We start from the raw sequence: 27,231 nt of genomic DNA on the forward strand, positions 1-27,231 counted from the left end.
CTACGGCATGCACATAACATAAGCTACTGCTTATTTTGCCTAAAAGCTAAATAGTATCTAGCCTGGTCTTGAAAACCCCCAGTGTGTCTGCCTCCACTACATGTCATGGCAAGCTATTCCACACAGTGACCATTCTGTGTGAAAAAATCTTACATATGCAGAATTAATCTTTTGCTCATTTCCTCTTCTGTTAACCAAGCTCACACTTTAGAATTGTCTGTAGTTCACATGAATTGAATGAATGTAAAATTCTCAATCAAATCACCTAAGTCAAAAAAGCTTGAATAGATGAAACATCTTAAGTCTTTCCTCATAACTTTTATCTTTAAAACATGGAATCAATCTGGTTGCCCTTCTTTGAACCCTTTCCAGCTCCTCTATATCTTTCTTGTTGTATGCACACAATACTCTAAGTGTGGTCTGACAAGGGAATTGTATAAGGTGGGTATTCCTTATATTTATACTCAATACTCTTGGCTATATATCGTAGCATCCCGTTGGTCTTTTTTTTTTTTTTTTTTACTGCTACAGCACATTGGCTAGAACCTGAAAGGCTTTGATCAACTATTACCCCAAAATTTTTTTGAACTTCAGCACATTACAATTTTGTAGCACCTCAAGTAATCCTGCATTATGTTTTTATTTCCCACACGCAGAACTTTCCATTTAGTTATATTGAATTTCATTTCCCTGCTCTCCACCAATTTCTGGATTCTGTTTAAATCTTCCTGGATTACTTTAGTAGTTTCCAAACTGTCAGCTAAACTTCCCAGTTTTGTATCATTTGCAAATGTAACTAATGTACTTTCAATGTGATCTACACCTATTCATAAAACATTTCACAAATATGTTGTTTTCTTCCACCAGAAAGCATTTCTGTTTCAGAAATAAGTTTTTAAAAATCAGTGCATCTGAACTAATATATTTTGACAGCTCAAATTTGCAGACCTCATACCTCTGAACTGTCCCCCAGGGTTTGGTCATTGGTCCTCTACTTTTTGTCCTCTATACCACTCCTCTTGGTTCTGTCACCTCCTCCCATGGCCCGCCTGGCCTGTCTATGCAGATGACACAAGTCTTCCTCTTCTTCCTCCCATGTAATACACTGGGCTCAGTGTCTATAGGAGCTTGTCTACAAGACGTCTTGAGTCGGATGTCAAAATCTCACCAGAAGCTGAAGTTGGCTAAAATATAATAATTTAAAAACCTCCTTTCAGCCAGCTGGATTGACACCGTTTGACACCGTTTGACACTCTTCATCTGCTGGAAAGTGATACAGGAGAACAAACTGTCCCATTCTGAGATCAGCAAAGCAGTGTGCAGGCATGCAGATTCTTCCTGTACAACATCCGGAGAATGTGTTTCCTTTCCTCACCACCTACACAACCCAGCTCTTAGCCCAGGGCCAGATGTGAGTAGAGAACTGAAAATCTGTATTGAATAAAAATACTAGGTACATACACATAGTTAAATATGTTGGGGGGTGATCTGATGATGTAAAACTGATGCTGAGCTGATAATAAAGAAAAGCAGAAGAAGTTGTCTGTACACATATATTTCTGTCTTCTGTCTTAATGATCCCATGCCACCCTGCTTGCAAGTCTTGCTTGGGTAAAACATTCAGCTGGTGTAAAAGTATTGGAACAGCAAGGCCAATTCCTTTTAATACACTGCAATTCACTGAATACATTTGGGGCTGAGATAAAAAGATTAACACGAGAAAGAGTTCAGAATTTCAGCTTTTATTTCCTCATATTTATGCCTAGATGTGTTGATCTACTTAGAACATAGCACATTTGGTATCAGACCGCACAATTTTTAGGTGAACAAAAGTATTGGATCAGAGAGTATTTAAGTAAATGAAAGTAAATAACATATTTGGTAGCATATCCCTTTGCTTGCAATAACTACATCAAGGCTGCGACCCATTGGCATCACCAAAATCTTCTTTTGTGATGCTTTTCCAGGCTTTTACTCCAGCCTCTTTCCGTTGCTGTTTGTTTCAGGTAGGTTTGTCCCTTCAATCTCCTCTTCAGGAGGGAGAATTAAATTGGGTTAAGGTCTAGTGATTGGTTTGGGAAGTCCAAAACCATCCATTCTCCTTTGTTATGTGGGCAGTATGTTTTTGGTCATGTCTTGCTGCATGATGATGTTCCTCCAAATTAGTTTGGACATATTTCTCCGTAAGTTGGTAGACAGAATGTTTTTTTAGACTTCTGGATTCATCCTGCTGCTACCATCATAGTTACATCATCAAGTTACATCAGTTACATCATCAGTAAAGATTAGTGAGCCACTGCAGAAGCAGCCATGCCAGCCCAAGCCATGACATTCCTCCCCCGTGCTTCACAGATGAGCTTGTATGTTTTGGATCATGAGCAGATCCCTTCTTATTCTAGAGGTTAATCTTATTCTCATCAGTCCATGAAAATTTGTTCCAGATGTTTTGTGGCTCATCTGTAATTGTAATCTCAATTCTTACTACTGAGTGGTTGGCATCTTGTGGTATTAGCCTCTATATCACTGCTCTCAAATTTTTCTTCTAACAAATGTTTTTGTGGTTTTTCTTCACAGTTCTCACAATGTGTCTGTCATCAACTGCTGTTGTTTTCCTTGGTCGACCTGTACACCCGTGGATTCTTTATTTTTCATGACATTCCATGTTGTCGTATAAGCTATCCCCAATGCTTGTGCAATGGCTCTGATAGATTTCCCCTCTTTCCTAAGCTTCAAAATGGCTTAACAGGAAAAACCTAAGACTAAAACCAAGAGTAGACATTCATAACTATTTATTGTTCAATCAGTCAATCTAACAGGACACATCTGGGCAACAAGAAACACCTGTCAGTCACATGTTCCAATACTTTTGCTCACCTAAAAATTGGGCGGTCTGATACAAAAAGTGAGATGTTTTAAGTTGTTTAACAAATCTAGATAAAAATACCAGGAAATAAAAGCTGACATTTGTACCGGTCATCTCATCTTTTGACTCAATTGTCGTCAGTACATAGCAAAAACTTTGTAAAAACAAAGACCTTTTGGAGGAGACTCTATATAGTTATGTATACAGCATAGTTCAACGTTAAATATGCACCCTATAGTCTATGTTATGAAAATAAACAGTGCAATTTTGGATCACAATACATTTTATAGAGAACCATGATAGGTTTGAGCCTTTTAGTTTAGATTTATCATTGTTATGATCGTGGATTCTGTCTGTTAGTTTATTTTGTATTTTTGTAAATTTATTATTTTTCTTATTCTGGTTTTCTATTTACATTCACAGTTTATTGCACTCATCTTCCCCTGTGATGTCTGTGTCTCCATGTAGCTCTCAGCTACCCTGTCTGCGTGATTCACTATTTGGGCGTTTTCTGAATTTTCCAGTTTCCCACTATTCCTTCTCAGTCACGCTTTGGCAAGCACTTCCTGCTTTCTCTCCATTCATGTTTGTAGATAGCACTAATCTACTAATAACAACTAACATATATTTTGAGCAGTACTAATTATATTAACACACTAATTGTCTAACTAATTAACAGTCACTAGTTTTGGGTAATTATAATTTAATCACGTAAACTAACAGACTATTACAGTGAGTGTAAATCCCAGGAGATCAGCACTTTCTGAGATACTCAAATCATCCTCTCTGTGGCGTAGTGGTTAAGGTAAATGACTGGGATCTGCAAGGTCGATGGTTCTAATCCCGGTGTAACCACAATAAGATCCGCACAGCCGTTGGGCCCTTGATCAAGGCCCTTAACCCTGCATTGCTCCAGGGGAGGATTGTCACCTGCTTAGTCTAATCAATTGTATGTTGCTCTAGATAAGAGCGTCTGCCAAATGCCAATAATGTAATGTAATAGCATTCCATGGTCAAAGTCACTTAGATCACATTTTTTCCCCATTCTGATGGTTGATGTGAACATTAACTGAAGCTCCTGACCTATATCCTGACCCTGACCCGTATCTACCCGTATCAAACAGCAGGGGGAATCAGGCACAAGGCAGGGCAAACAGCAGGGGGAATCAGGCACAAGGCAGGGCAAACAGCAGGGGGGATCAGGCACAAGGCAGGGCAAACAGCAGGGGGAATCAGGCACAAGGCAGGGCAAACAGCAGGGGGAATCAGGCACAAGGCAGGGCAAACAGCAGGGGGAATCAGGCACAAGGCAGGGAAAACAGCAGGGGGAATTAGGGAAGATGCTCCAGTGATCTTACGACCCATTGTGATGATTTTGTTTATTTGATTTTTGTTTTAGAGAGAGAGGCCAGCCCCCCAATACTGTATATTACATTAATGGCATTTATATACAATGGTATATACAACATGAAGATACTTTGAATGAAGGTTTTTATTTAAAAAAAGAGAGCATGGTTTTATCACATTTAAATTTCCTCAGTAGTGTAGGGGAATCTCGCACGGGACTCCAAATTATGTTGGGTCCTCGCACGGGCCGCCAAATAACGCAGGGATTTTACTCTCTACGAAACCGGGGCGCCAGTTAAACGTTGTGTTGCAGTATAACTGCGAAAAGTAATCAGTCTCATAAAATTACTGTTATCAGAAATATCCAACCACAAATATAGTATTTTAATTAATTAAAATAACCAATATTAATGATTGAACATACCGATAACCTGAAGGTTGGAAGTTCTTCGAAAGACTGCTTTAACTCGGCTCTCATGTCTATGCGATTCCAAAACGGACACCGGGGTTTAATAAAATATATTTATTAAACAAACATACAAACACATAACAGATAAACTAACGGGAAGTTAGTAAGGAAATTTAGTAGGTTAAGTTAGGGCGTGTATGTGTGTGTGGGCGCGCGCGAGCGCGCGTGTCGCTTGAAGGAAAGGTAAGGTAAAAGTCGGAGTAGCTAGCTTGAGTAAGCTAGAGTTCTGGGTGTGGTAATGAGTTAGAGTTAGCTTGCGTAGTTTTACTCTATGCATGCGCAAAAGACGGCGAATCAATTCAGGTACATATATATGTAGCTAACCAAACACATTACAATGGTTGGATGGTAAATATTGAAACACAGGTTCACAAAAACAGTTAAGACTAAACTAAACACTGGCTATGCCTGAATGTTTGTTTTCTTACTGAGTCCATACGCATTGCTGGATCCAAAAGACATGCTGTCCTTGTAGAAGCGGCGATGGTGCTGTGAATGGTGTCCGGGAGAGATGCGCAGGCTGGGGTGTTCCCGTCTTAGCAGCGCGTTGTCGTCTGATCCGCTGGTCTTTTCCAGGTGTAAAAGTTCGTTGCTGTTGTTCGATGGTGAGTTTTGCAGGAGTAAACTGATGTAGTGTTCCGCGTACACCAGTTTCCACTCGCTATAGGCCACGAAGTTACCGCAAGGTAACTGGGTGTGTCGGTAGGCCTGGTAGTGCGCTGTGCAGCATTCAGCCTCTGTCCGAGTCTCGGAGCAGATGAGCTGAAGCGAATGGCCAAAAAGGGTGCGTCCAAGAGAAGAAGCAGAAGAGGCAGAAGAAGCAGATCCCAAGAACGTGTCTTGCTCTTATGCGGGACCGTTTATTGCTCCCGCCATTACGGGATTGGCTGAACCAAGTTAGACGTCATTCGTGGTGGACGTCGCAGAATTTTCCTGTGGGAATGTGGAAGTTGTAGTCCCTACAGTAGCCTTAAAAAATAGTCTTTGTTGTGCTTTGGAGTATCTATACTCCAACTATGTGTGCAAGGAGATGAACGTTGCAAGGCACAACAGAATTGTTGATTTATTAGTTAAAGGTACAGTAGGTAATTTTGGACTAACAGTCAAGAGAGGAATTGCAGCAACAAACACCATCAAACTACAACACTGTTTATCCTTCCTACGGTCTATTGTTGAAGTTTGATCAAAATGCTTTTATTAAAACTATGAGTGTTTACAATAATGATGAAGTTTGATTTAAATGCTGTTTAGTACTTCAATGATAATGTAAACAAGTCATAATGTTTAAAGGATAATTTTAATACTATTAAAATGAATAAGTCAGCATGAGTGATTAAAACTGTGTGTCTGTTCAAACATATTGAGCTGCATAATACAAGTACATTCTATCAAAGTACAAGAAGCTCATTTAATCAGGTGTTTAAAAGGCCATGACACTGGTGTCTGATTGTGGGCCTGACTCATTGCAGAGACGAGGGGTTAAGACAGCTCAGCTTTCATGGAGAGACAGAAAATATTAAGGCGGGTTAAGAGAGACAATGTGATGTTTTTATGACAGATGATTAGTTAGCTATATTGAATAAAGGCTAGGACACTTCCTACTGTTACTTTCGAATTCTCTGGTCTCTTGAAGCTTTTTGCATGGAGCACACAGATTCCCCAGATTAATCCGTTTTATTTTTGAACTAAAGATTTGTAGTTTGAACAACTATTGACTCTTGAGTGCTTTTTCAACATCACTGCTGTAACTGCTTCACCCACCTAAAAGGGACAAGGAGGAACAGCGACAGAAATATTTCCTCAACACTATGAATATAATGCGTAATATAAAGCGTTATTATACAGTTCAGCGTTCTCATGCACTGTTTTGGAAAGCTGACAATGACAAACGCAACAAAGCCTGCCGTCTTTCGTAGTGGTCTATTAAGAAAAGGTTTGCTGAACAGGTGACTTTATGAAATGTTACTGTGCCCTGAGAGAGGAAACAGGGCCTGAGAGAGGAAAAAGGGCCTGAGAGAGGAAACAGGGCCCTGAGAGAAGAAACAGGGCCTGAGAGAGGAAACAGGGCCTGAGAGAAGAAACAGGGCCTGAGAGAGGAAACGGGGCCCTGAGAGAGGAAACAGGGCCTGAGAGAGGAAACGGGGCCCTGAGAGAGGAAACAGGGCCTGAGAGAGGAAACAGGGCCTGAGAGAGGAAACAGGGCCTGAGAGAGGAAACAGGGCCCCTGGTACCTCTACGATGGGCTGCATCTTCACCAAAAGGGGGATCAAAGTTTTTGCCAAGATGTGATATGTCATGGAACTGGGACGTAATCCATACATCCCCCCTCTACCATTAGCAGGCCGCATCTCCGACAAGAAGCCTCGGGCCCTACATCAGCCTGACAGCAGCATTCACCACCCTGCACCCACCCCGCCCCCAGAGGTCTGGCCCTTCTCCTGCTTCTGCTCGCAGAACTGCTGCTCACTGGATGTTTTTTGCACGATTCTCTGTAAACTCTAGAGACTGTTGTGTGCGAAAATGCCAGGAGAGCTGTAGTTTCTGAGATACTCAACCCATCCTGTCTGGCACCAACAATCATTACATGGTCAAATTCTCTTAGATTACATTTCTTACCTATTCTAACATTTGGTCTGAAAAACAGCTGAACCTGTCTGCCAGGTCTTCATGCTTTTATGCATTTAGTTGCTACCACATGATTGGCTGATTAAATATTTGCATTAACAAGCTGGTGTACAGATCTACCTAATAAAGTGGTCACTGAGTGCATGTGTGAGTGTGTGCATGTGTGAGTGCACGTACGTCTATGTGAGAGACAGAGTGCAAGGGCAGGTTCACACAAGGCCACGCAGTCATCAGGAAGTGAAATAGAACAGAATGTGCCGTGCTAATCAGTTCAGAAAAAACAGGCAGCATAGTGGGGGCTTGTCAGGGAGATGGGTGATGGTTTATTTCAAAAGCTAAAAAAAGAACATTGCTGGGGAAGGACAAAATGGCTGAATTATAAATGAAGAAACACCCTGAGTAGAGGTGTAAATGGTACAGAGAAACAGAGGGCACACCATGCAGCAAAGAAAAACTAAAACTCAATTGTTGTGTGCAAGACATCTGTGTTGTGTAACCTTACTGGAATAATCTTCTGTCCAATCCTTTTAGCCCTGACCTTTAACCCTGTGGTGTCATAGGAAGTGGTACCAAAGACAACACAGGCTCATTAGACTGTGCTGTGCACCTTCGCTATGTCATAATAGGTATTTTCCCCATAGACCAGCGGTGACAGGAGGGCTGCAGATGAACCTATTCTCCACTGAGATTTTGGTGGAATAAGCATCAGGAAGGAAACCGTCCAAACAAGACTGAATTTGAACATTAATATCGTAATTTGAGTCATCTCATTTGCCTAATGAATGTGTAATGACCAAAAAGGTTTAATTATCTTAAAGAGAGGATAATTAGCAATGGGAGAAAGAATGGAAGGCGAGTGTGTATACGTGTGTGTTGAGTGCGCACATGCGTGCACTGTGTGGTTGCTCTCAGCTACACTATAAATATAGTTTAGTAATTCCCCCTCAAATAAATTTAAAGAAAAAAAAGAAAAAGAAAACATATTTTGCATAATAACATCTTTTCAATGCCAGACTGAAAGAGAAATGAGCTTTCAGACACTGCTCATTGGAGGATTTTACCTGGCGAAAACAAATGGGCATCTATACAAAAAGGTTTTAAAGATACTGACCCAAATGGACCTACCCACCTTCTTGTCATAACTTGTTAGCTTTCATTATGAATTTGAACATTCAGTTTTTATCAGGATTTTCAATACAAATATTATAAAGAAACATGAAGACAATTATATAATTAAATAGGTTTCCATAATTGCATTTCATTTGAATTACAAAGGGTACAATTAAATTAATTGCACACTATGAAGTTCTGGACAAATGTACTTGGACAGGGGATTGAATCCAAATAGTTTCATATTTCAGGCAAATTTTTAATTCTTCTGTGATTGCCTTGGAAGATACCTGTATAGATTTATTAGAGATTCCAAAATGTTCTTGACTTTTTGTTGACATTGGTACACATTGCGCAATGTATTGACATGACAGCCAATGACAATGGGTTTCACCTGAACCTTTAGTCATTCCTAGAAATTTGAGTAAAGAGCTGGAATGACAGGTTGTGAAACAAGTAAAGACTGCAAAGCATGCAGGCAAGTACATGTTTGTCATTTCATATTCACTTCATGAGAGGTTATAAAAATGGATAAATAGTTATATAATTAACCCCATGGGCTGGAGTGGGTTTATTTCCTTTACCTTTTTCCACAATTCCATTTTCAATCAATATGGTCAAAGAATATACCATTTCAAAGCTTTAAAACTCAAGGTTCTATCTTATTTCTTATTTTCCTTATTTTGTAATATGTGCAATTGAAAAACTTGCAACAGGGGACCTCACCCCTCACTTCTCAGCATTTTGGAAATCCACAGACATGAATCAGAATGAAGTCTGTATGCTGTATTCCTCTCACGGCAAGGGTCGTCTATTTTTTGTTTCACTGCTGCATACTATAATAAACACGATAAGGCCAGCTACTAGGTTCTCTTGCCAGTATCGGTAAAGCAATTGCTCCATGCAGGGAAAGACCCTCTCTCTTCTACCATAATTGCGTGGGTAAACTTATTTTAACAGAATGCAGGTTCAGCCATTTGTTGTCAGTAATTCATTTGACACACTGATTTTAGACTTTCACAATCAGCAAATGAGACAACTTATTACTTAATCTGTAATTGAATCAAAGAAATTAAAAATTGACCCATTTTCAGTGTGAAATCATTTGCCATACTCTACACAGTATAGTAATTGAAAGCGCAAGTTGGTCTAACCGACTGAAATTCCTGAGATGTGAATGGGACATTTTTAGGTATAATCAATCTCATCCAGAATGGGCTAGGGCAGGTTTGTTACAACAACCAAGCAGTTAGATTCTGCTAATCAAGGTCCTTAGCAAAGACACTAATGTTTGATTAGTAGAATCGGGTGCAGAACTGCTTGGTTGTAACAAAAACCCACACCAACCCTTTCCGGGTATGATTGAGGGACCCTCATGGCATGGCATATGAGGACACTTTCATACGCTAAAGAGTTTCAAACAGCACACGGCATAATTATAAACTTGATATTTCCACACTGCATGTAGAGTACATTGACTCAAATACACTCACTCGAGTGCCAAACAGGGGCGTCAACATTAAACTTTCGCTTTAATTTTTTGAAGAGAAGCCTAACAGGTGCACAGGGGCCCCTAGCGGTGTGTATGTATGGTGCACAGGGGCCCCTAGGGGTGTGTAGGTAGGTGCAAAGGGGCCCCTAGGGGTGTGTAGGTAAGGTGCACAGGGGCCCCTAGGGGTGTGTAGGTAAGGTGCACAGGGGCCCGTAGCTGTGTGTAGGTAGGTGCACAGGGGCCCCTAGGGGTGTGTAGGTAAGGTGCACAGGGGCCCCTAGGGGTGTGTAGGTAAGGTGCACAGGGGCCCCTAGCAGTGTGTAGGTAAGGTGCACAGGGGCCCCTAGGGGGGTGTATGTATGGTGCACAGGGGCCCCTAGGGGTGTGTAGGTAGGTGCACAGGGGCCCCTAGGGGTGTGTAGGTAGGTGCACAGGGGCCCCTAGGGGTGTGTATGTATGGTGCACAGGGGCCCCTAGGGGTGTGTAGGTAAGGTGCACAGGGGCCCCTAGCGGTGTGTAGGTAGGTGCACAGGGGCCCCTAGGGGTGTGTAGGTAAGGTGCACAGGGGCCCCTAGGGGTGTGTAGGTAAGGTGCACAGGGGCCCCTAGTGGTGCGTAGGTAGGTGCACAGGGGCCCCTAGCGGTGTGTAGCTATGTCATTGTCAGGTGTTTACAGGTGTCACAGATGATGTATTCTTCAAGGGTTCCAATTGCATATGTATGGTCATGCTAGGACTCGGAACCATACTGTCCTCTCAGGTCCTCTTCACACTTGTTCCTGCATTTGATCTGCACTTCACTGTACATCGCTCTGGATAAGAGCGTCTCCTAAATGCCTTGTAATGTAATGTAATGTGTTTAACCACAGATTTGTGGTCCTGGAATCCAAGGTAGTGTTAAGGCGCTGAATTCAACAAAAAATAGGTCCCACCAGCCTCAAGCATGCCCAACAAATCACGCAACACATTTCAATAAGAAAAACAAACCCAACGCACTACCATTCTATGGTCAAAGTTTTAATTGTAACAATACAAACACAGTTACAAATGTCAGAAATACAGGACTGGACTGATACAAAGTAGAGTACTTTATTCCACCTCAGCTCGGCACCCTGCGCTCCACCGAGCGCTTCAGCAGAAGCTCAACATGACCTGCTCATACTGCCTCTACATCCCAACAGAACAGAGCAAGAGGCAGGCTCAGGAAGGTTGAAACCATTCTAGAATCTTCTTTCTACATGGAACTGCAGATTTAAAATGTACGAAACTGGGTAGCCTGAATTGCCGGACACACTCGACTAAACCACTAAAAGATTCTTAAAAAAGGAAAAAAAAGAAAAAAGGTTTACTCTGGAACATGAATGGATTCAAGGGGGTCAAAAGATGACAAACCAAATTTTTATCGCACTTGGACAACTTCCGCTTTCTTTTCATTTTCTGTCGTTAGACCTGGAACGACTGGAAAGAGAAATATAAAATTAGCTAGACTCAAAATGTACTGGATGCCAATATATCCAATATCGTCACATCTAACCACCACTTTTAAAACTATTACATACAAATGGCAAGTACACTTCCCCAGGATTACAAACACTGTGCACAATGTCAACCATAAGACTTTAAAACTCGATTCACCATACCTTTTCTTCCTGATTTTAGGGGATAATGATTAGATTGTGATAGGCTTGTAGCACTTCTTGTTCATGGAGTGCATTTCCAGCAAACACAAATTACCACAAACTTACCTTCTTGATCTGGAGAATGAGCGGGAGGGTTTGTGGTTTCGGTCCCGAGACAGAGATCTTTCCCTCCTCCTGTCTCTGGAGAGAGACCTGCAAATGAAGCAACAGAGGGAAACAATAAACCAATTTCATTGATCACAACGGCTGGATGAAACGCCATCACTAAACCATAGTTTGCCTAACCTTCTTGACATCATTAAACAATACAACAGGCAAAACCCAAGGCTAAAACCCAACTATTTATCATTTACCCCAATCTAACAGGACACATCTGGGCAACAAGAAACCTGTTAGTCACATGTTCCAATACTTTTGCTCACTTACAAATCTGGTGATCTGATACAAAGGGTGTTCTATTCTAATTTGATTAACAAATCTAGATACAAATACCAGGAAATACACTTGAATTCGGATTTATCATCTCATGTACATCTTTTGACCTCAAACTCAATTGTCTTCAGTATATAGCACAAAGAAGGGAATAGACCTTCCTGTTTCAATACTTTTTGAAGGATAAGAGCGCCTGCCAAATGCCAATAATGTAAATGTAAATGTAATGAAGGGACTGTACATATTTATCCAGGTGACGGTAAAGGCAGAGAGGCTGGGCTATCCAGGTGAGGGTAAAGGCAGAGCCTGGGCTATCCAGGTGAGGGTAAAGGCAGAGCCTGGGCTATCCAGGTGAGGGTAAAGGCAGAGCCTGGGCTATCCAGGTGAGGGTAAAGGCAGAGCCTGGGCTATCCAGGTGAGGGTAAAGGCAGAGCCTGGGCTATCCAGGTGAGGGTAAAGGCAGAGCCTGGGCTATCCAGGTGAGGGTAAGGCAAAGCCTGGGCCGCCAACGACTCACCTGCTGCGACTGCGACTGAAGCTCCTCCTACGCGGGGACCTGGGGGGGGGGGGGGGGGGACAAGAGCAAGGGAGGGAGGAAGCACAACAATATCAGACACGGCCAAGACTGCTGCTACCCAGTTTCCCCATTCCACTGCAACTCCATTTCCATCCAAACCCAACCTCCCTAACAACTCCAGTCAGTGATCTCGGCACCTCCCACATCCAGAGCTCCAATCAGTGATCTACCCCCCTGCCCCACCCAGAGCTCCAGTCAGTGACCTACCCCCCCTGCCCCACCCAGAGCTCCAGTCAGTGATATACCCTCCTGCCCCACCCAGAGCTCATCAGTGACCTAACCTCCTGCCCCACTCAGAGCTCCAGTGACCTGCCCTCCTGCCCCACTCAGAGCTCCAGTGATCTACCCTCCTCCCCAACACAGCACTCCAGTGACCCCAGTACATCACACCCGCACAGGGAGAATGAGCCTAATGGACTCTTACTCTTGTGCCCACAACCAAAAGGGCACAGTAGATCAAGTCCAGAGGTAAAAGTTTAAAAATGTTCCAAACTCATTGGGGAATGAGACTATGAAACAAATGCTGTGGACCGGCATTTGAATGACCAAAGTAACAACTCCCACACCTTGAACACTGAACACATTGTGTTAAGGGTGCATCAGAAATGGCTAAAACGCGGTGTTAAAGGTACAACGGGCAATTTCTGACTTCTAACAGTCGAGAGGAATAGCAGGAACAAACACGCTCAAACCACAGCACTGTTTATCCCTCCCCTTCTCTGTGAACTCTGAATTATTGTACAGCTATACAATGTTTTGGTACAAAGTGCCGGCCCGTCAAATGCATATTTCGAAACCTTAATTTAAGGACTAAAAACACAGGCAGGGTGAGTCAACATGTCAGTCAGCCGTTTTCAATGATTGGGATTTATAATGCTCTTAGAACAATGTTCTAACACAAAAATCTCACCGACTGTACCTTTAACTGTACATAAGAAATGGCTAAAACACGTTGTATTAACTGTACATTAGAAATGGCTAAAACATGTTGTGTTAACTGTACATTAGAAATGGCTAAACACGTAGTGTTAACTGTACATTAGGAATGGCTAAAACACGTTGTGTTAACTGTACAGAAATGGCTCTTGGTGAGACCGAAAAACCTGACCAGACCAGCGCCTTTCCCCAGAGCTCCTCACCATCGCCATACAAAACCACCGTACATTGGCGTGTGGGTGTGGAACAGTACAGACCAACAAAGTTTCAGCCTTAAACACTGAGACCTTCAGATGTAAAACCTTTCCATCAGCAAACATGAAGAGGCAGGAAAAACTTACTAGTTGTGCTTTTCAACGAGCTAGAAATGGTGAAGGGGAGCCAGACTGGCAGCCAGGGAGCTGTGCAGAACAGCGTTTGCCGCGTGCTGCAAGGCGTTTAGCTGGCTGGCGGATGGGGGATGCCTGTGGATTTCTCCTGCTTTTTATTGGTAACCCGAGGGCTGATGCTTGCAGGTTGTGGTGTCGACATTGGGAAAAGCAAAACGCTGATTGGTGGGGAATGTGAGGTAGGTCGCTGTCGGTTGGGTTAGGTTGGAGAGGAGGCTGAGAGGAACCAATGGGCGTCGCGACCTGACGACTGGCCAAGCCTGGGTCATGTGACACGACATCAGCCAAGCTGACTGGGGCACGTTGTTCAGTGGTGCAGAAAGAGGGCTAGTTGACTGATTCAGAGGGTGGTGAGGAGAGGCATGGTGGTGACTCTGAAAGGGGGTTCATTTTATTAATATAGATGGTAAAACAAAAAAAAAAAAGGAAAAAAAAAATTCATTTCAGCATCACTACATTTGTACACCTGCCTTTGACTTGGCCTGTGTGCAGTAGGTCTGGGCTTCACTCCATTCACACAAAAAAATATATATACATAAAAAAGACTGAATAGTGACAGAGAATATTGTATGAATTGCTAACAGCTAGGAGAGTTTCTCAAATGTTTACATTCCCACTTAAGTGCTTTAAGGAATGTGAAATTAAAGCAGTCTATAAGTAAACTTGCATACAGCAGCAGTAACACAATAGCAGGCAAGTGAGTGATTACTTTTTCAGTTTTAGTCACAGGAATGACAAAGGACCCAAAGGCCAATAGGAGCTTTTGCCATCATCCACTTATACTGATTAAAACTGCGATATTTAAAGAGAGCACTGCAAAAAAACTAGACAAAATGAAATGGAGAGCTGGGATTAAGGATGTTAACTATTAAGCGATTCATCATAGAATGTCACAAACGCATAATGCACAGGCAGCTTGGGTGAAGTTTAATACCTATCGGAAATGAATATGCTGCCTGCTGCCCTGGAACCCCGACCTGAGGCCTGAAGAGGGAGGACACCTGAGGCCTGAAGAGGGAGGACACTTATTGTAGGGAGGACACTTACTGTAGGGAGGACACTTATTGCTCATGACTTTGTCATGCCGAAAGTGAATAGAACAGAGTGGATATAAACAGTTTAAACAACTGCTGAGCGCAGGGCTGGAAGAGTTTCCTTGATGAGTTTGCCCACTGGGATTTAAACATATCATATGAGGCATAAGGGTAAGGTATAAGGGTATAAGAGCCGTTTACAGTACCATTAGTGGATTTACAATGTACTTATATATGCCCAATCAATTGTGGCACTCACTGGGCAGTTTAATATGAAACTGCACAAATTACATTCTTTTACACAATGTTCTACAGTAACTAAATACATTTCCCTACACTATGGAGTGACAGTGCATTGTTAGATTATATGTTGCTGCCTCTTGCTTTTGAATGCAAGACAGCAAATGTATTTCATTCACTATTAAAATCTATCAAAAAAACTTTATCCTGTTGTGGAAGTGTTGTGCAGACAGAACCACAGGATGACGTAGCAGATGCTATACAGGAGGACGCACCTGAAGATCTCTCAAAGTGGCCCTCAAATATTACTGCCATTAAGAAGGGAGATGGCTGCTGGAATAAAGTCTGTTTAAGTCTGTTACTCTTGAGCCTTGGTACTCTTAAAACACTGGCCTGAGGGAAGAATCTGAAACTCATCATAGAGGAGATGGTGGTCTGAATTTATTATCACTCGGGCATGAAAAACACCACGGAAAGGATTACATGCACTTCCCCAATAATCTTTCCGGTGATTTTTACCATTTTGTCAAGTGTTACAATTTAACCCTGATCAAAAAGCATATTTCTCTGTGCCTTCATCGGGTAGATACTTTGGTGCAAAATGTTTAGACTGCGGGTGAAAGCCCATTCTCTAAGGCTGGAGTAAGGAGAAAGCCCATTCTCTAAGGCTGGAGTAAGGAGAAAGCCCATTCTCTAAGGCTGGAGTAAGGTGAAAGCCCATTCTCTAAGGCTGGAGTAAGGTGAAAGCCCATTCTCTAAGGCTGGAGTAAGGAGAAAGCCCATTCTCTAAGGCTGGAGTAAGGAGAAAGCCCATTCTCTAAGGCTGGAGTAAGGAGAAAGCCCATTCTCTAAGGCTGGAGTAAGGAGAAAGCCCATTCTCTAAGGCTGGAGTAAGGAGAAAGCCCATTCTCTAAGGCTGGAGTAAGGAGAAAGCCCATTCTCTAAGGCTGGAGTAAGGAGAAAGCCCATTCTCTAAGGCTGGAGTAAGGAGAAAGCCCATTCTCTAAGGCTGGAGTAAGGAGAAAGCCCATTCTCTAAGGCTGGAGTAAGGAGAAAGCCCATTCTCTAAGGCTGGAGTAAGGAGAAAGCCCATTCTCTAAGGCTGGAGTAAGGAGAAAGCCCATTCTCTAAGGCTGGAGTAAGGAGAAAGCCCATTCTCTAAGGCTGGAGTACGGAGAAAGCCCATTCTCTAAGGCTGGAGTAAGGAGAAAGCCCATTCTCTAAGGCTGGAGTAAGGAGAAAGCCCATTCTCTAAGGCTGGAGTAAGGAGAAAGCCCATTCTCTAAGGCTGGAGTAAGGAGAAAGCCCATTCTCTAAGGCTGGAGTAAGGAGAAAGCCCATTCTCTAAGGCTGGAGTAAGGAGAAAGCCCATTCTCTAAGGCTGGAGTACGGAGAAAGCCCATTCTCTAAGGCTGGAGTAAGGAGAAAGCCCATTCTCTAAGGCTGGAGTAAGGAGAAAGCCCATTCTCTAAGGCTGGAGTAAAAAGAAAGCCCATTCTCTAAGGCTGGAGTAAGGAGAAAGCCCATTCTCTAAGGCTGGAGTAAGGAGAAAGCCCATTCTCTACGGCTGGAGACGGCCTCTTGCTTTGCTTGCATCGTTACTGGCGAGCTATATAGCTACAAAGTTAATGGAATTTACCTTAGATGATCATCGCCACCATGAGGCGTTTTGTCTTTCACTGTGATTAAACCAGAGGAGCAAGTGACTGACCAAACGACAGAGGCTGCAGGAAAGGCTGACGTGGAAAACGTCACCAGTTCTGCCTCGGGTGTAGCCAAACAATACCTCCCAAAACTTGCAGCTTCCATGTGACCATGCATGGCAGTGCCAATTTATGTTATTACAGAAAAACAATAAGTAAACCACATATTGGCGATGAGCAATACTGATTTCAGTAATTATCCTTGTGGTAGATGGCCTAGTGGTGAACTAGAGTGGGCCTGTAATGGGTGGATAATGAACATACAGGAGAACCAGAGAAACCAACGCATCAGGGATGAAGTTCGTTCCAAATTTTTATGTTTTACGTTTGTTACATGTGACACTGATCTAGTCCAACAATATCCAATCTTATCACTGTATGATAAGATCAACAAAGTCTACATTAAGAGCAGAGTGTAAGCAACAGCAGTTAAGCAAAATCCCTCCTAATTTTGATACAATCTTAATTATTATTATTTTTTTTAAACGTTGCCATTTTCTCCCAATTTGGTAGCCAATTGTACCCCATCTATTCCAATTATCACTGTTAGTGGAGGATACACCGCTTACAACCCCAACCTCGTCCCCCCTGAGAACTGCACACCTACTTCAAACCCTGAACCCCCGAATCCCACCCTCGGACCATCAAGCCAATTATGCCGCTCCATGTGAGCCGGCCAAAGGACTGGGAATCGAAAGCCGGGGCATCAGTGTGCAACTAACAAACTGATGCCTGCATCAAGGTGCATTACTTTAGCTGTAAGCCACCGTGGCTCATTTTGATACGATTTCAAGTTCTCTCAAAAGTATTACTCATTCGCATTTGGAAGTGGTCTTTTTGTATTCATGTTACACTTCTGACTCCATACCCTCTTAAGTAGACCAGACTTTTCGGTTTTTGGAGGTACAGAGCTGAGGTTCTACTGTATGTTGCAATGAAAGGTGGACATGAACTCTACAGAGTAATGACGCATGGCAACCTGCAGCCATATCCATTTCTTAAATGCTCGCTGAGAAACTATGCTAGCTGTGGTCCATACAAAAATGCCCTGAGTCACATGAAGAGCGTTCCTGGCAGACAGCCCAGCGCTACTGCACACCACATGACCCTCCTCCAACTGCCCTCTCCCAGCTGCAAACCAATCACTTCCTGCTTGTCATTACAAATGAGGTGAAAGCCCCTCCATTTAGCATACTTAAGAAAAAACAGTCAACCAAGCATCACTGGAATTAACAATAGAGTGCTTCCTCGGTCCTTGTTAAGGAGACCCCTGTTCATGCTGGGCTTCAAAGCTCAATTATTTTGGGATGAACTCAATTTAATACTAATCTTACATCAAGAACAATTAATCTGAAATGCATAGTCCAAAATTTGTATAGGAAGCCAATGGTTTTGTTTTTTAGGCTAAACCAACCAGTTTAATCAACAGAAATCTATGCAGGTAGAAATATGAGTTCACAAATAAATGAAACATTATCACCTCTGTTAATTGGAAAGAAATTCTGCATTCATAGAGTACTTAACAGAACGATGGGGGAATAAGCACAAGTGAGAAAAATGCTTAACAAGGATAGATGCGTTCCAAAACTATTTGGAACTGGCATCTGCCCTGACTGTCAACATCAATGACAGAAGCCTTCTATGGATTGTGCAAAAGTTGCAACTGAATTTCAAATATGAATGACTAAATAAATAAATAATAAATAAATAAAATAAAATTGCAGAATGTGTGTGGATCGTCTAGCATACCCCAAAACACATTCTGTGGATTCCATGTGCAATTTCATACTCAAGCTTGCCTGCCAGAGAACAGCTGCTATCACAGAAAGTAGACTTAGATTTTTGTGTAGTTAAATTTGGCCATGTTATGAACACCTAACAATACACAAATTAAATAATGCAAACACTGAACTGTCAGTTTGGTATTGATGCATTTAACCTCATTAAGCCTTTTTCCTGGGCAACAGCACCCCACTGCTGTTATGGGGTGTATTGGAAATGGAGGGGTGTTTAGGGAAGGTGCTGCCACATCCAGTTCCTCATCATGCTGACCTGCGGCGAGGGGCGGGGCTTCGACGGCGGTAGTCATCACGTGGGCGGCGGCTCCAGGAGGGCGGCGGTCCCCGGTTACGAGATCGTTTCTCTCCATTCGACAGCTCCACCCTCACACGGCATCCACACAAATTTCTGCACCAAACAGCCCAAAAACAACCAGAAGGCCGCTAAACATGTTATAATACAGTCAGTGGCTGAATAACTGCACATACTCCCTCTGGCCACAACACAGACCGGGTCAGTGCTGACTGAAGCTGGCAGCACCTTATGTTGCCGCAAAGCAAGATAATGCACAGACGACTTGCTGGGTCCTTCCCAATATCGATAACATTTATCAATGCTAAAGCATTGACCAAGCTACCTAGTCATGGCAGAAAAAAATATATCCGAAAAAAAAAAAAAAAGGATGTAGTATCTTCTCAATGGCTTAAACTTCATAGCTAGGCCAATAATTAACAAGTTATCAAGCAGTTTAAATTAGGGGATCAGAAATGTAATCATTTCTAAATCATTAATGTCCTATGCTACCTCCATAAGCACAGGGCTACAAAATACTTTCCATTTAAAAAGGCAAACCTTTCACACACTCAGAAAAACAATTGTTTTTACAATATGTCCAATGTCTGCTGCCATCAATTTGCACATTTCCCCACCCTATGCGCACTCCAGCCCTACTAGCAGAATGCCACCATCCCCCATCCCAATGGGTCTGTGTTTTTACCTCCCATCGAGCTCCCTGACGGCATCCGTGGCGTCTCGAGGGTCTTCAAACTCCACGAAGGCGAAGCCAGGGGGGTTTCTCGCCACCCACACGCTGCGCAGGGGGCCATAATACCCAAAGGACCGCTCCAGCTCCGTCTTATTCCCATTATTCCCCAAATTCCCAACGTACACCTTGCAGTCCAGAGGGCAGTCTCTGTGCATGGCAGGGTCTGGGAAAACAGGAAGGGGACCAGATCAAAGCACTCTGCGAACTTCTCCAAAATTCTACTTCTGATAACAAGTAACATTTAAGCACTGCAACAAGTAATAAACATATTTAACTGGAGATGAGAGATGCCAGAGGCACCTTTAAGCTCATTTTATTCAACATGCAGTTCTCCCACAGAACAGTGAGTAGCCTACGGAGATCCCCTTGTAAAGCAGCAGCCCCCTCCCACAGCAGGCTGGCCAAGCTACTTCAAGCAGGACCAGGCCAGCTCTGCGGACATTAAGCAAAGACCAGAACCAAAAAAAGCACTTTCAGCATGCAAGGTATAAATAAAGTTTGGTCATTACCTCCCATTTCAACTGGCCTCAATTTTCTAAAAAAGTGTTACTCCACAAGTGTGTGCGTGAAACTGAAAGAAGAATTTTCATGTGTTACACATTTCCAGCACAAGAAAGAATGCATCATTTACTTTAAACAAAACTGCACAAGCAAATGCATTACATCTGAAAAAAATGAAGTCAGGCCACCCGCACGCACAGTAACGCTGAAGAGATAGCCAATGTTTATGTTACACAAACGCCTGACTGCCACTGGAGCCAACGAGGGACTCGGGTAGGTGGCTGCAGAGGGAGGAAATGCGTAGCACATGGAAATGCATCAGCACCACTCCACTGCCCTGTCAGGCAGCGTTACAGCACCACTCCACTGTCCTGTCAGGCAGCGTTACAGCACCATTCCACTGCCCTGTCAGGCAGCGTTACAGCACCACTCCACTGCCCTGTCAGGCAGCGTTACAGCACCACTCCACTGCCCTGTCAGGCAGCGTTACAGCACCACTCCACTGCCCTGTCAGGCAGCGTTACAGCACCACTCCACTGCCCTGTCAGGCAGCGTTACAGCACCACTCCACTGCCCTGTCAGGCAGCGTTACAGCACCACTCCACTGCCCTGTCAGGCAGCGTTACAGAACCACTCCACTGCCCTGTCAGGCAGCGTTACAGAACCACTCCACTGCCCTGTCAGGCAGCGTTACAGCAGCACATGGAAATGCATCAGCACCACCCCACTCTGCCCTGCCAGGCAATGACAAGGAAATGTACCAATGACTACCAATAAATCAGTTGCGCTACCATTTCAGTTTTTAGCCCACATGCAAAACAGGATGTGGACAGGTTAGTTAGCTGTATTTCATAATTATTTTGGCAAACCAATTTGCTGTATTGTGTGTAAGTACATATACGCGCGTGTGTGTATGTATGTGTATATATATATACACTCACTGATCAGTAAGAACATTTTTAATTTATTACACCTACTTGGGATTATCCAATCAGCCAACTGTGACAGCAATGCAATGCATACAATGTAGATACAGGAGCGTGCCAGTTAATGTTCACATCAACCATCAGAATGGGGAAAGTGATCTAAATGACTTTGACCGTGGAACGATTGTTGGCGGCAGACAGGGTGGTTTGAGTATCTTACAAACTGCTCATCTCCTGGGATTTCACACACGATAGTGTGCAAAGAACAGTGCAAAAAATACAATAAAATTGCAGCGTCCAGACAAAAACACCTTGCTAAAGATGTCAGAGGAGAATGGCCAGATTGATCAAGGCTGACAGTAATGCTAATTGCATTAATGGCATTTGGCAGACGCTGTCGCCAGTAACATACAGTTGATTAGACTAAGCAGGAGACAATCCTCCCCCGGAGCAATGCAGGGTAAAGGGCCTTGCTCAAGGGCCCAACGGCTGTGCAGATCATACTGTGGCTACACCGGGGATCGAACCACCAACCTTGCGGGTCCCAATCATGTACCTTAACTACACTACAGGCCACCTTTTTTTAAAAGTAATTAATACCTAATAAAGTGCTCACAGTGTTAATTTACATAGCTCTTTTCCATAGACTACCACCCTCTCACATCATTTCTTACATGGAGAGCTGGAGCCAAGTACTCAAGATTGGGAACTTGTTGCACAAGGCAGGGTAAATACCAACCTTGGAAAGGCTGCTTTTAGATAGAGCACTCCAGCCTTCTGGAAACATTTACAAGAAATCTTAGCTTGATTGTCTTGTGATTCAGTTTTACAATGGTCTGTATTGTACCAACTGTGATCATTTTAAACAAGGAATTTTTTGTCATTTCTCTACATATATGATGACTCGTTTTTGCATTGTAAACGCTGCACAAAGAAAACACTTCTCTCAAATGTGTCTCAGTGTAAATAAAGGCTCATCGATTGAAGACAGTCTTCCCCAAATATACACCAAAGACAATGGAGCTTGAGGATGTACAGCTTTTATTTGCTGGTATTTAATCTAGATTTAGAACATGGAACATTTTATATCAGACCACCCAATTTAGGTGAGCAAAAGTATTGACTGACAGGTGTTGTCACCCAGATACATCCTGTTAGATTGATTGGTTAAATAATAAATAGTTCTGAATATCTACTCTTGGTTTTAGCCTTTGGTTTTGCGGGCATTTGTGTAAGATAAACCAAAATGAGAACCAGAGAGCTGTCTTTGGGAGTAAAGCAAGTCATTTTGCAGCTCAAAAGAGGGGAGATAATTGGTGATAGCTTGTACAACAACTTGGAATGTCCTGAGCAAGAAAGAAGGAATTTGCCTTACTATTCCAATACTTTTGGAGGGGAATGTACACTGCTCAAAGAAATTAAGGGAACACTTAATCACAGTGTGACACCAAGTCAGTTAAACTTCAGGGATATCAATCTGTCCATTTAGGAAGCACAAGTGATTGTGAATCAATATCACCTGCTTGGGTGCAAATGAAAGTGCCAACAGGTGCAAAGGAGATGCAAAAGCAAGACAATTGCTTGATTGGCATTGGCGAGAGACCACCAGAATTGGCAGGTCCGCCATTGGCACCCAGTTCTCTTCACAGATGAGCAGGTTCACACTGAGCACATGGACAGGCCTGAGTCTGGAGACGCCGTGGTGAACGTTGTGCTGCCTGCAACATCATCCAGGCGTGAGTCTGGAGATGCCGTGGTGAACGTTATGCTGCCTGTAACATCATCCAGCATGAGCGGTTTGGCGGTGGGTCAGAGATGGTTTGGGGAGGCATATCCTTGGAGGGTAGCACAGACCTCCATGTCATAGCTAACGGTACCCTGACTGCTGTTAGGTACCGGGATGAAATCCGCAGACAGATTGTCAGACCTTACGCTGGTGCAGTGGGCCCTGGGTTCCTCCTGGAGCGGGACAATGCGTGTGTAGGCAGTTCCTGGATGAGGAAGGCATTGATGCCATTGACTGGCCCTCACGTTCCCCTGACCTAAATCCAATTGAGCACCTATGGGACGTTATGTATCGGTGCATGCGACGCCGCCAAGTACTGCCACAGACTGTCCAGGAGCTCACTGATGCCCTGATCCAGGTCTGGGAGGAGATCCCCCAGGACACCATCCACCGACTGATCAGGAGTATGCCCAGACGTTGTCAGGAGTGTGTACAGGCCATACACACTACCGTCACATTATCAGTTGCCGTGATAAAATTCGCACAAGTTGGATCAGCCTGAGATTTCAATTTTTTTACTTTGATTTTCGGTGTGATTTTGAATCCAGCCGTCAATGGGTTGGTGATTTTGGTTTCCTTTGACTGTCGTTACGTCAAATTATACAATGTACATCAGTAAAGTTTTCAAATTAAATAAATCGTTCATCAAGATCTAATGTGTCCCTTAAGTGTTCCCTTAATTTTCTTGAGCAGTGTATATACAGAACATTGGACTGGTACCTCCCCACACCTCTGGTTAATTTCTCACAAAATGACTTGACTTAATTGGCTTATTAATCAATACCCTCCAATTACCAAATTAAATGTCCAATTATAATTATATAGCCTAGTCAATTCTATCTTGCAAGCTACAGCTAATCTGTTGAAGATATTGCAGACATTAAGCTCCATTGTGTATGAAATGAAATATAAATACTATCATCAACTACTGTTAACTAAACATTTCTCAGATTAAGGATTTACATGACGATTGCTACTTTTTGTGGAAGGATCTTTGAAATGAGAACGGACATACATGCATCAACACACAAAATTACCCAGTCCAGGCAATCAATACACATCTAAGAATTAAGGCATTAGCTTGATTAAGAAAAAAAGCATGACTACTGACGACGAACCATAATTAAGAATAACGAGAACAGAATTAAGCATCCCCACAGCACTAACGCAACACTACTGCAACAATCTATCCTCAGTCCACTAACGTTAGCCAGCTAGCTTGCTAGCAGCTCAGATGGTCTACTGTGGGTCTTTAGTCGGGGGTGTCTGAGGGGAAACTACCCAAGTGATCTAAGGATAGTAGTATCACACTTCAAAAACAAGTCGATACATCTTGAAATGTTCAACTGCAAATTGAATCCAGTCACCCCCAGCTCCAGCAAATTGTTTAAATCTACTAATAGATTCATCTATAACAAAATTATCGTTAGTTGTAGTACGTTAAATTGCAGTACGTAAAATTTCGTTCATTTCGATTAAGATAATGGCGATCAACAAACGCGTATTAATATTAAAAGATGTGTGAAGAATCCTTTTAGCCCAGCGTATATCATTGATATTGGCACGGCTGGAATGCAAACTGACCAACAGAGACAACGGACCGGACCGACTCGTTGTATAAAGTGCAATATATGGACATTGACTAGTAATTAGGTAATAGTGAACCATTTCGGACAGCCATAGAATGGTTAATAAGCCAACTAGCCTCTAACTACACACTACATGTGCAAGGACCAAACCATGTTTTAAACATGTTTCTAGCAAGATTAACGCGTTTGCAGGGTACATTACCAGGCAAGCTTTTAATACAACACAAACATCTTGGCGCTTATATTAGCTAGCCAGGAACGGAGACACATAGGTTCTTGTTAGCCAACTAACCTGTTGGATTCAGCTTGATTTGGCTCAGCACCGTGTTCCAAGCACCAAGTTAGGTCACTATGTCCCGAACAGTGCAGCTTTCTAGATCAGTTGCGGTTTTGTGTGTCTAATTCCTTCCATTTTCATAACTTGGTTCGAGTGACATACGCGATCAATTTCAGCACACAAGTATGATCCACTGTAACATTATGGTGGGGAAGCTGCTGTGGGCTTATACGGCTCAGCCTAAATAACAGAGTACATAATAGGTCGTGGGCTAACACAGGGACGTTGTGCAGTTATTTGACGTTCTCTCGATTCATACAGGTCCAATTCACATCAAAGTGTTGGGTTAGTCGATAAGCAACCATAACATTACTCAGGAGAAAAACTACCATTGGACGTTAACTTCTGGTGGAAGCCGTCGCTTCCCGGTGTTCTGTTGGCTGCTGCCGGATCGGCAAGCATGGCGGTGGTGAATGTTAGTTAGCCAAGGAGCCTGCAGCCAGTTAGGTAGCGAGTTTAAACAAAACACATTGGACAAAACTAAGAGTCAACTAAATAAATTTTAAAAACGAATCTGGAAACTAGCGAGTTGCATGTTAGCTAGCGAATTTAAACAAACGAGCCAACCAACTTACTTTAACGGTCCTAATGAGTGGGTTACATTAAAATAATCGAGGCAGTGGGTTAACCTCGCGAGTTTATACAAAATAAACCAGTCAGTTGGTAAGCGAGTTTACCCGAACGACCCCGTTGGTTAGCGAGTTTAAACAAAACAAACTAGCCTGGAGGTTAGCACTAGAGGAATTAAACACTCGGTTAGCGAATTTAAACCAGCGAAGCCGTGTTGGACAACGAGTTTTAACAAACAAGCCCACTGGTTAGCTAGGTATTTTAAACAAATGATCTTCCCTCTAAGCGAGATCAAAAAACGATCCTGCTGTTATGATGGTTAGCTACCGATTCCAAACGTTATTCACACGGCGGAAACAAATGGCCGCCATCCACATTGTACGAACTCCCACAGTGAACATCACCCTCAACTACAATGCGCATTCTAACCAAAGCAATCAAGACAGAAATAGCAATGCTTGTCGGAAAATTGGAGCGATTTCTTTCCTTTTCTTTTTGTCGGATTAAATGTATTACCAGTTTATATGAATGCCGTTCCCGCACTTTCACTGCCTTACCGCGGTCTTTTCCCTGGAAATGCGAAATGGCGCGGCTCGTGACTGCACAGCTGTGGCTAGCTAATCTAGAGTACTCTACACTTTTTCCTCTTCCACCGCGCTACCATCCGGGTACTGTTGGCAGACCTAAGTCTGACGTCAAAACCACGCCCCATGCGTAAAAAAAACATTTTTAAATCACTTCATATAAGAACTGTGTTCCAACAAAAAATAAAAAATGAGTCCGGGTATTCTGTCAGGGAGGTGGCTCTGTATCGTTTATTTAGTTATATTTGATACAGTCTGTGTTTTGAGAAAATTTTATTTATTTTGTGGCAGTAGCCGTATGAAGCGTTCAATGACACTACCCGTCAGGAAATCACTGTTCCCAATGCTCAGATTGGCTCTGGCGACGCATCGTGACGCACGTGACGTCACAAAAACGTCATAGCGGAAATGGCGCGAGCATATTGTAGTGGGATATGTAGTCGTTAGGTCATTTCAAAACGTGGAAATTGTAGGCCATTTGTAGGCGGGCTTGTATTTTCGGCCTCTTTGGATAAATTAGTACTTTTCCGGCGAGTGAGTACTTGGTAATTATATGAATAAAATGCCTGGACTATTTTATTTGATTATAATAATTTTTTTTGGAAGACAGGTTAAGTGATATTAATATTAATATTAAGTGATTAAAAAAAAAAGTGAATGGGATTTTTGAATGGGAAAATGTCTCTATGAGCCAGGGTGCGTGGCTTTGAAGTAAGGATTTCAGTACTCCATTTGAGCTAAATTTATATAGACCTTTACAGTGTGAAGCATAGTATTCCATGACGACACTCAAAATGAACCGTGGCCATATTGTACTGATGCGCAGTGCACCAGCGAGCTAAAATGCTACCCTCCGTCAAGGCCTGCAGACAAAATATCACAAATGACTACCAGAACCGACCAATTCCAACATGAAATGTAAAGACACTATAGATAAACTATCACAGAGACAATATGAAGAAAAAATCTTATCCATACGACATGGACATAACAAAACTTTTGCCACAATCGCAGAGACATTTATCCACGCTTTGTACGAACTGTCTGAACACTGCGACTTTGGTGCTAGACGAGAAGAACACATCAGAGACCGGATTGTGGTAGGTATCTCGGACAAGGAGTTATCACAGAAACTGCAGCTAATCCCAAAACTCACTCTGGAGATGACTGTACAAGAGGTGCGGCAGTCAGAGGAGGTGAAAGCGCAGGATAACCAGCAGGGAGAGCGAGCCTGTGCTATTCAAGAAGTGGTACAAAAA

The 27,231-nt window shown here is 42.9% G+C and overlaps 1 protein-coding gene and 1 long non-coding RNA gene across 7 annotated transcripts; one reads left to right on the forward strand and one right to left on the reverse strand.

Moving 5' to 3' along the window:
- Positions 1-885: 885 nt before the first annotated feature.
- On the forward strand, positions 886-6,008 carry LOC133138204 (uncharacterized). The gene is made up of 3 exons (XR_009709692.1): positions 886-1,411; positions 1,968-2,006; positions 2,575-6,008. It is a non-coding gene; the product is annotated as an uncharacterized LOC133138204 (long non-coding RNA).
- A 4,897-nt stretch (positions 6,009-10,905) lies between these two features.
- LOC133138273 (serine/arginine-rich splicing factor 3) lies at positions 10,906-26,091 on the reverse strand. Of its 6 annotated transcripts, none has more exons than XM_061256884.1 (7): positions 25,946-26,091; positions 20,189-20,250; positions 19,632-19,842; positions 18,908-19,042; positions 12,494-12,532; positions 11,650-11,736; positions 10,906-11,362 (listed from the first exon to the last, which is right to left on the reverse strand). In XM_061256884.1, the coding sequence occupies exons 2-7, from the start codon at positions 20,193-20,195 to the stop codon at positions 11,335-11,337; spliced, it is 507 nt and encodes a 168-aa protein (XP_061112868.1). In that variant the 5' UTR covers positions 20,196-20,250; positions 25,946-26,091; the 3' UTR covers positions 10,906-11,334. The 6 variants fall into 6 exon arrangements, with proteins under 6 accessions (XP_061112868.1, XP_061112871.1, XP_061112869.1 ...); XM_061256887.1 differs by having other exon boundaries at positions 25,905-26,032; XM_061256885.1 differs by lacking the exon at positions 25,946-26,091 and adding an exon at positions 24,774-25,897.
- Positions 26,092-27,231: the final 1,140 nt, after the last annotated feature.

Source organism: Conger conger, chromosome 10, assembly GCF_963514075.1.
Source record: "Conger conger chromosome 10, fConCon1.1, whole genome shotgun sequence".
Classification (NCBI taxonomy): Eukaryota; Metazoa; Chordata; class Actinopteri; order Anguilliformes; family Congridae; genus Conger; species Conger conger.

Excerpts from the sequence above, each read along its gene's own strand:
- LOC133138273 (XM_061256884.1), bottom strand. Across the intron at positions 11,737-12,493 it reads TTCAGTCGCAGTCGCAGCAG|GTCTCTCTCCAGAGACAGGA; the intron begins GTGAGTCGTTGG and ends CTTCATTTGCAG. Across the intron at positions 11,363-11,649 it reads TCATTCTCCAGATCAAGAAG|TCGTTCCAGGTCTAACGACA; the intron begins GTAAGTTTGTGG and ends TTCTCTTTCCAG.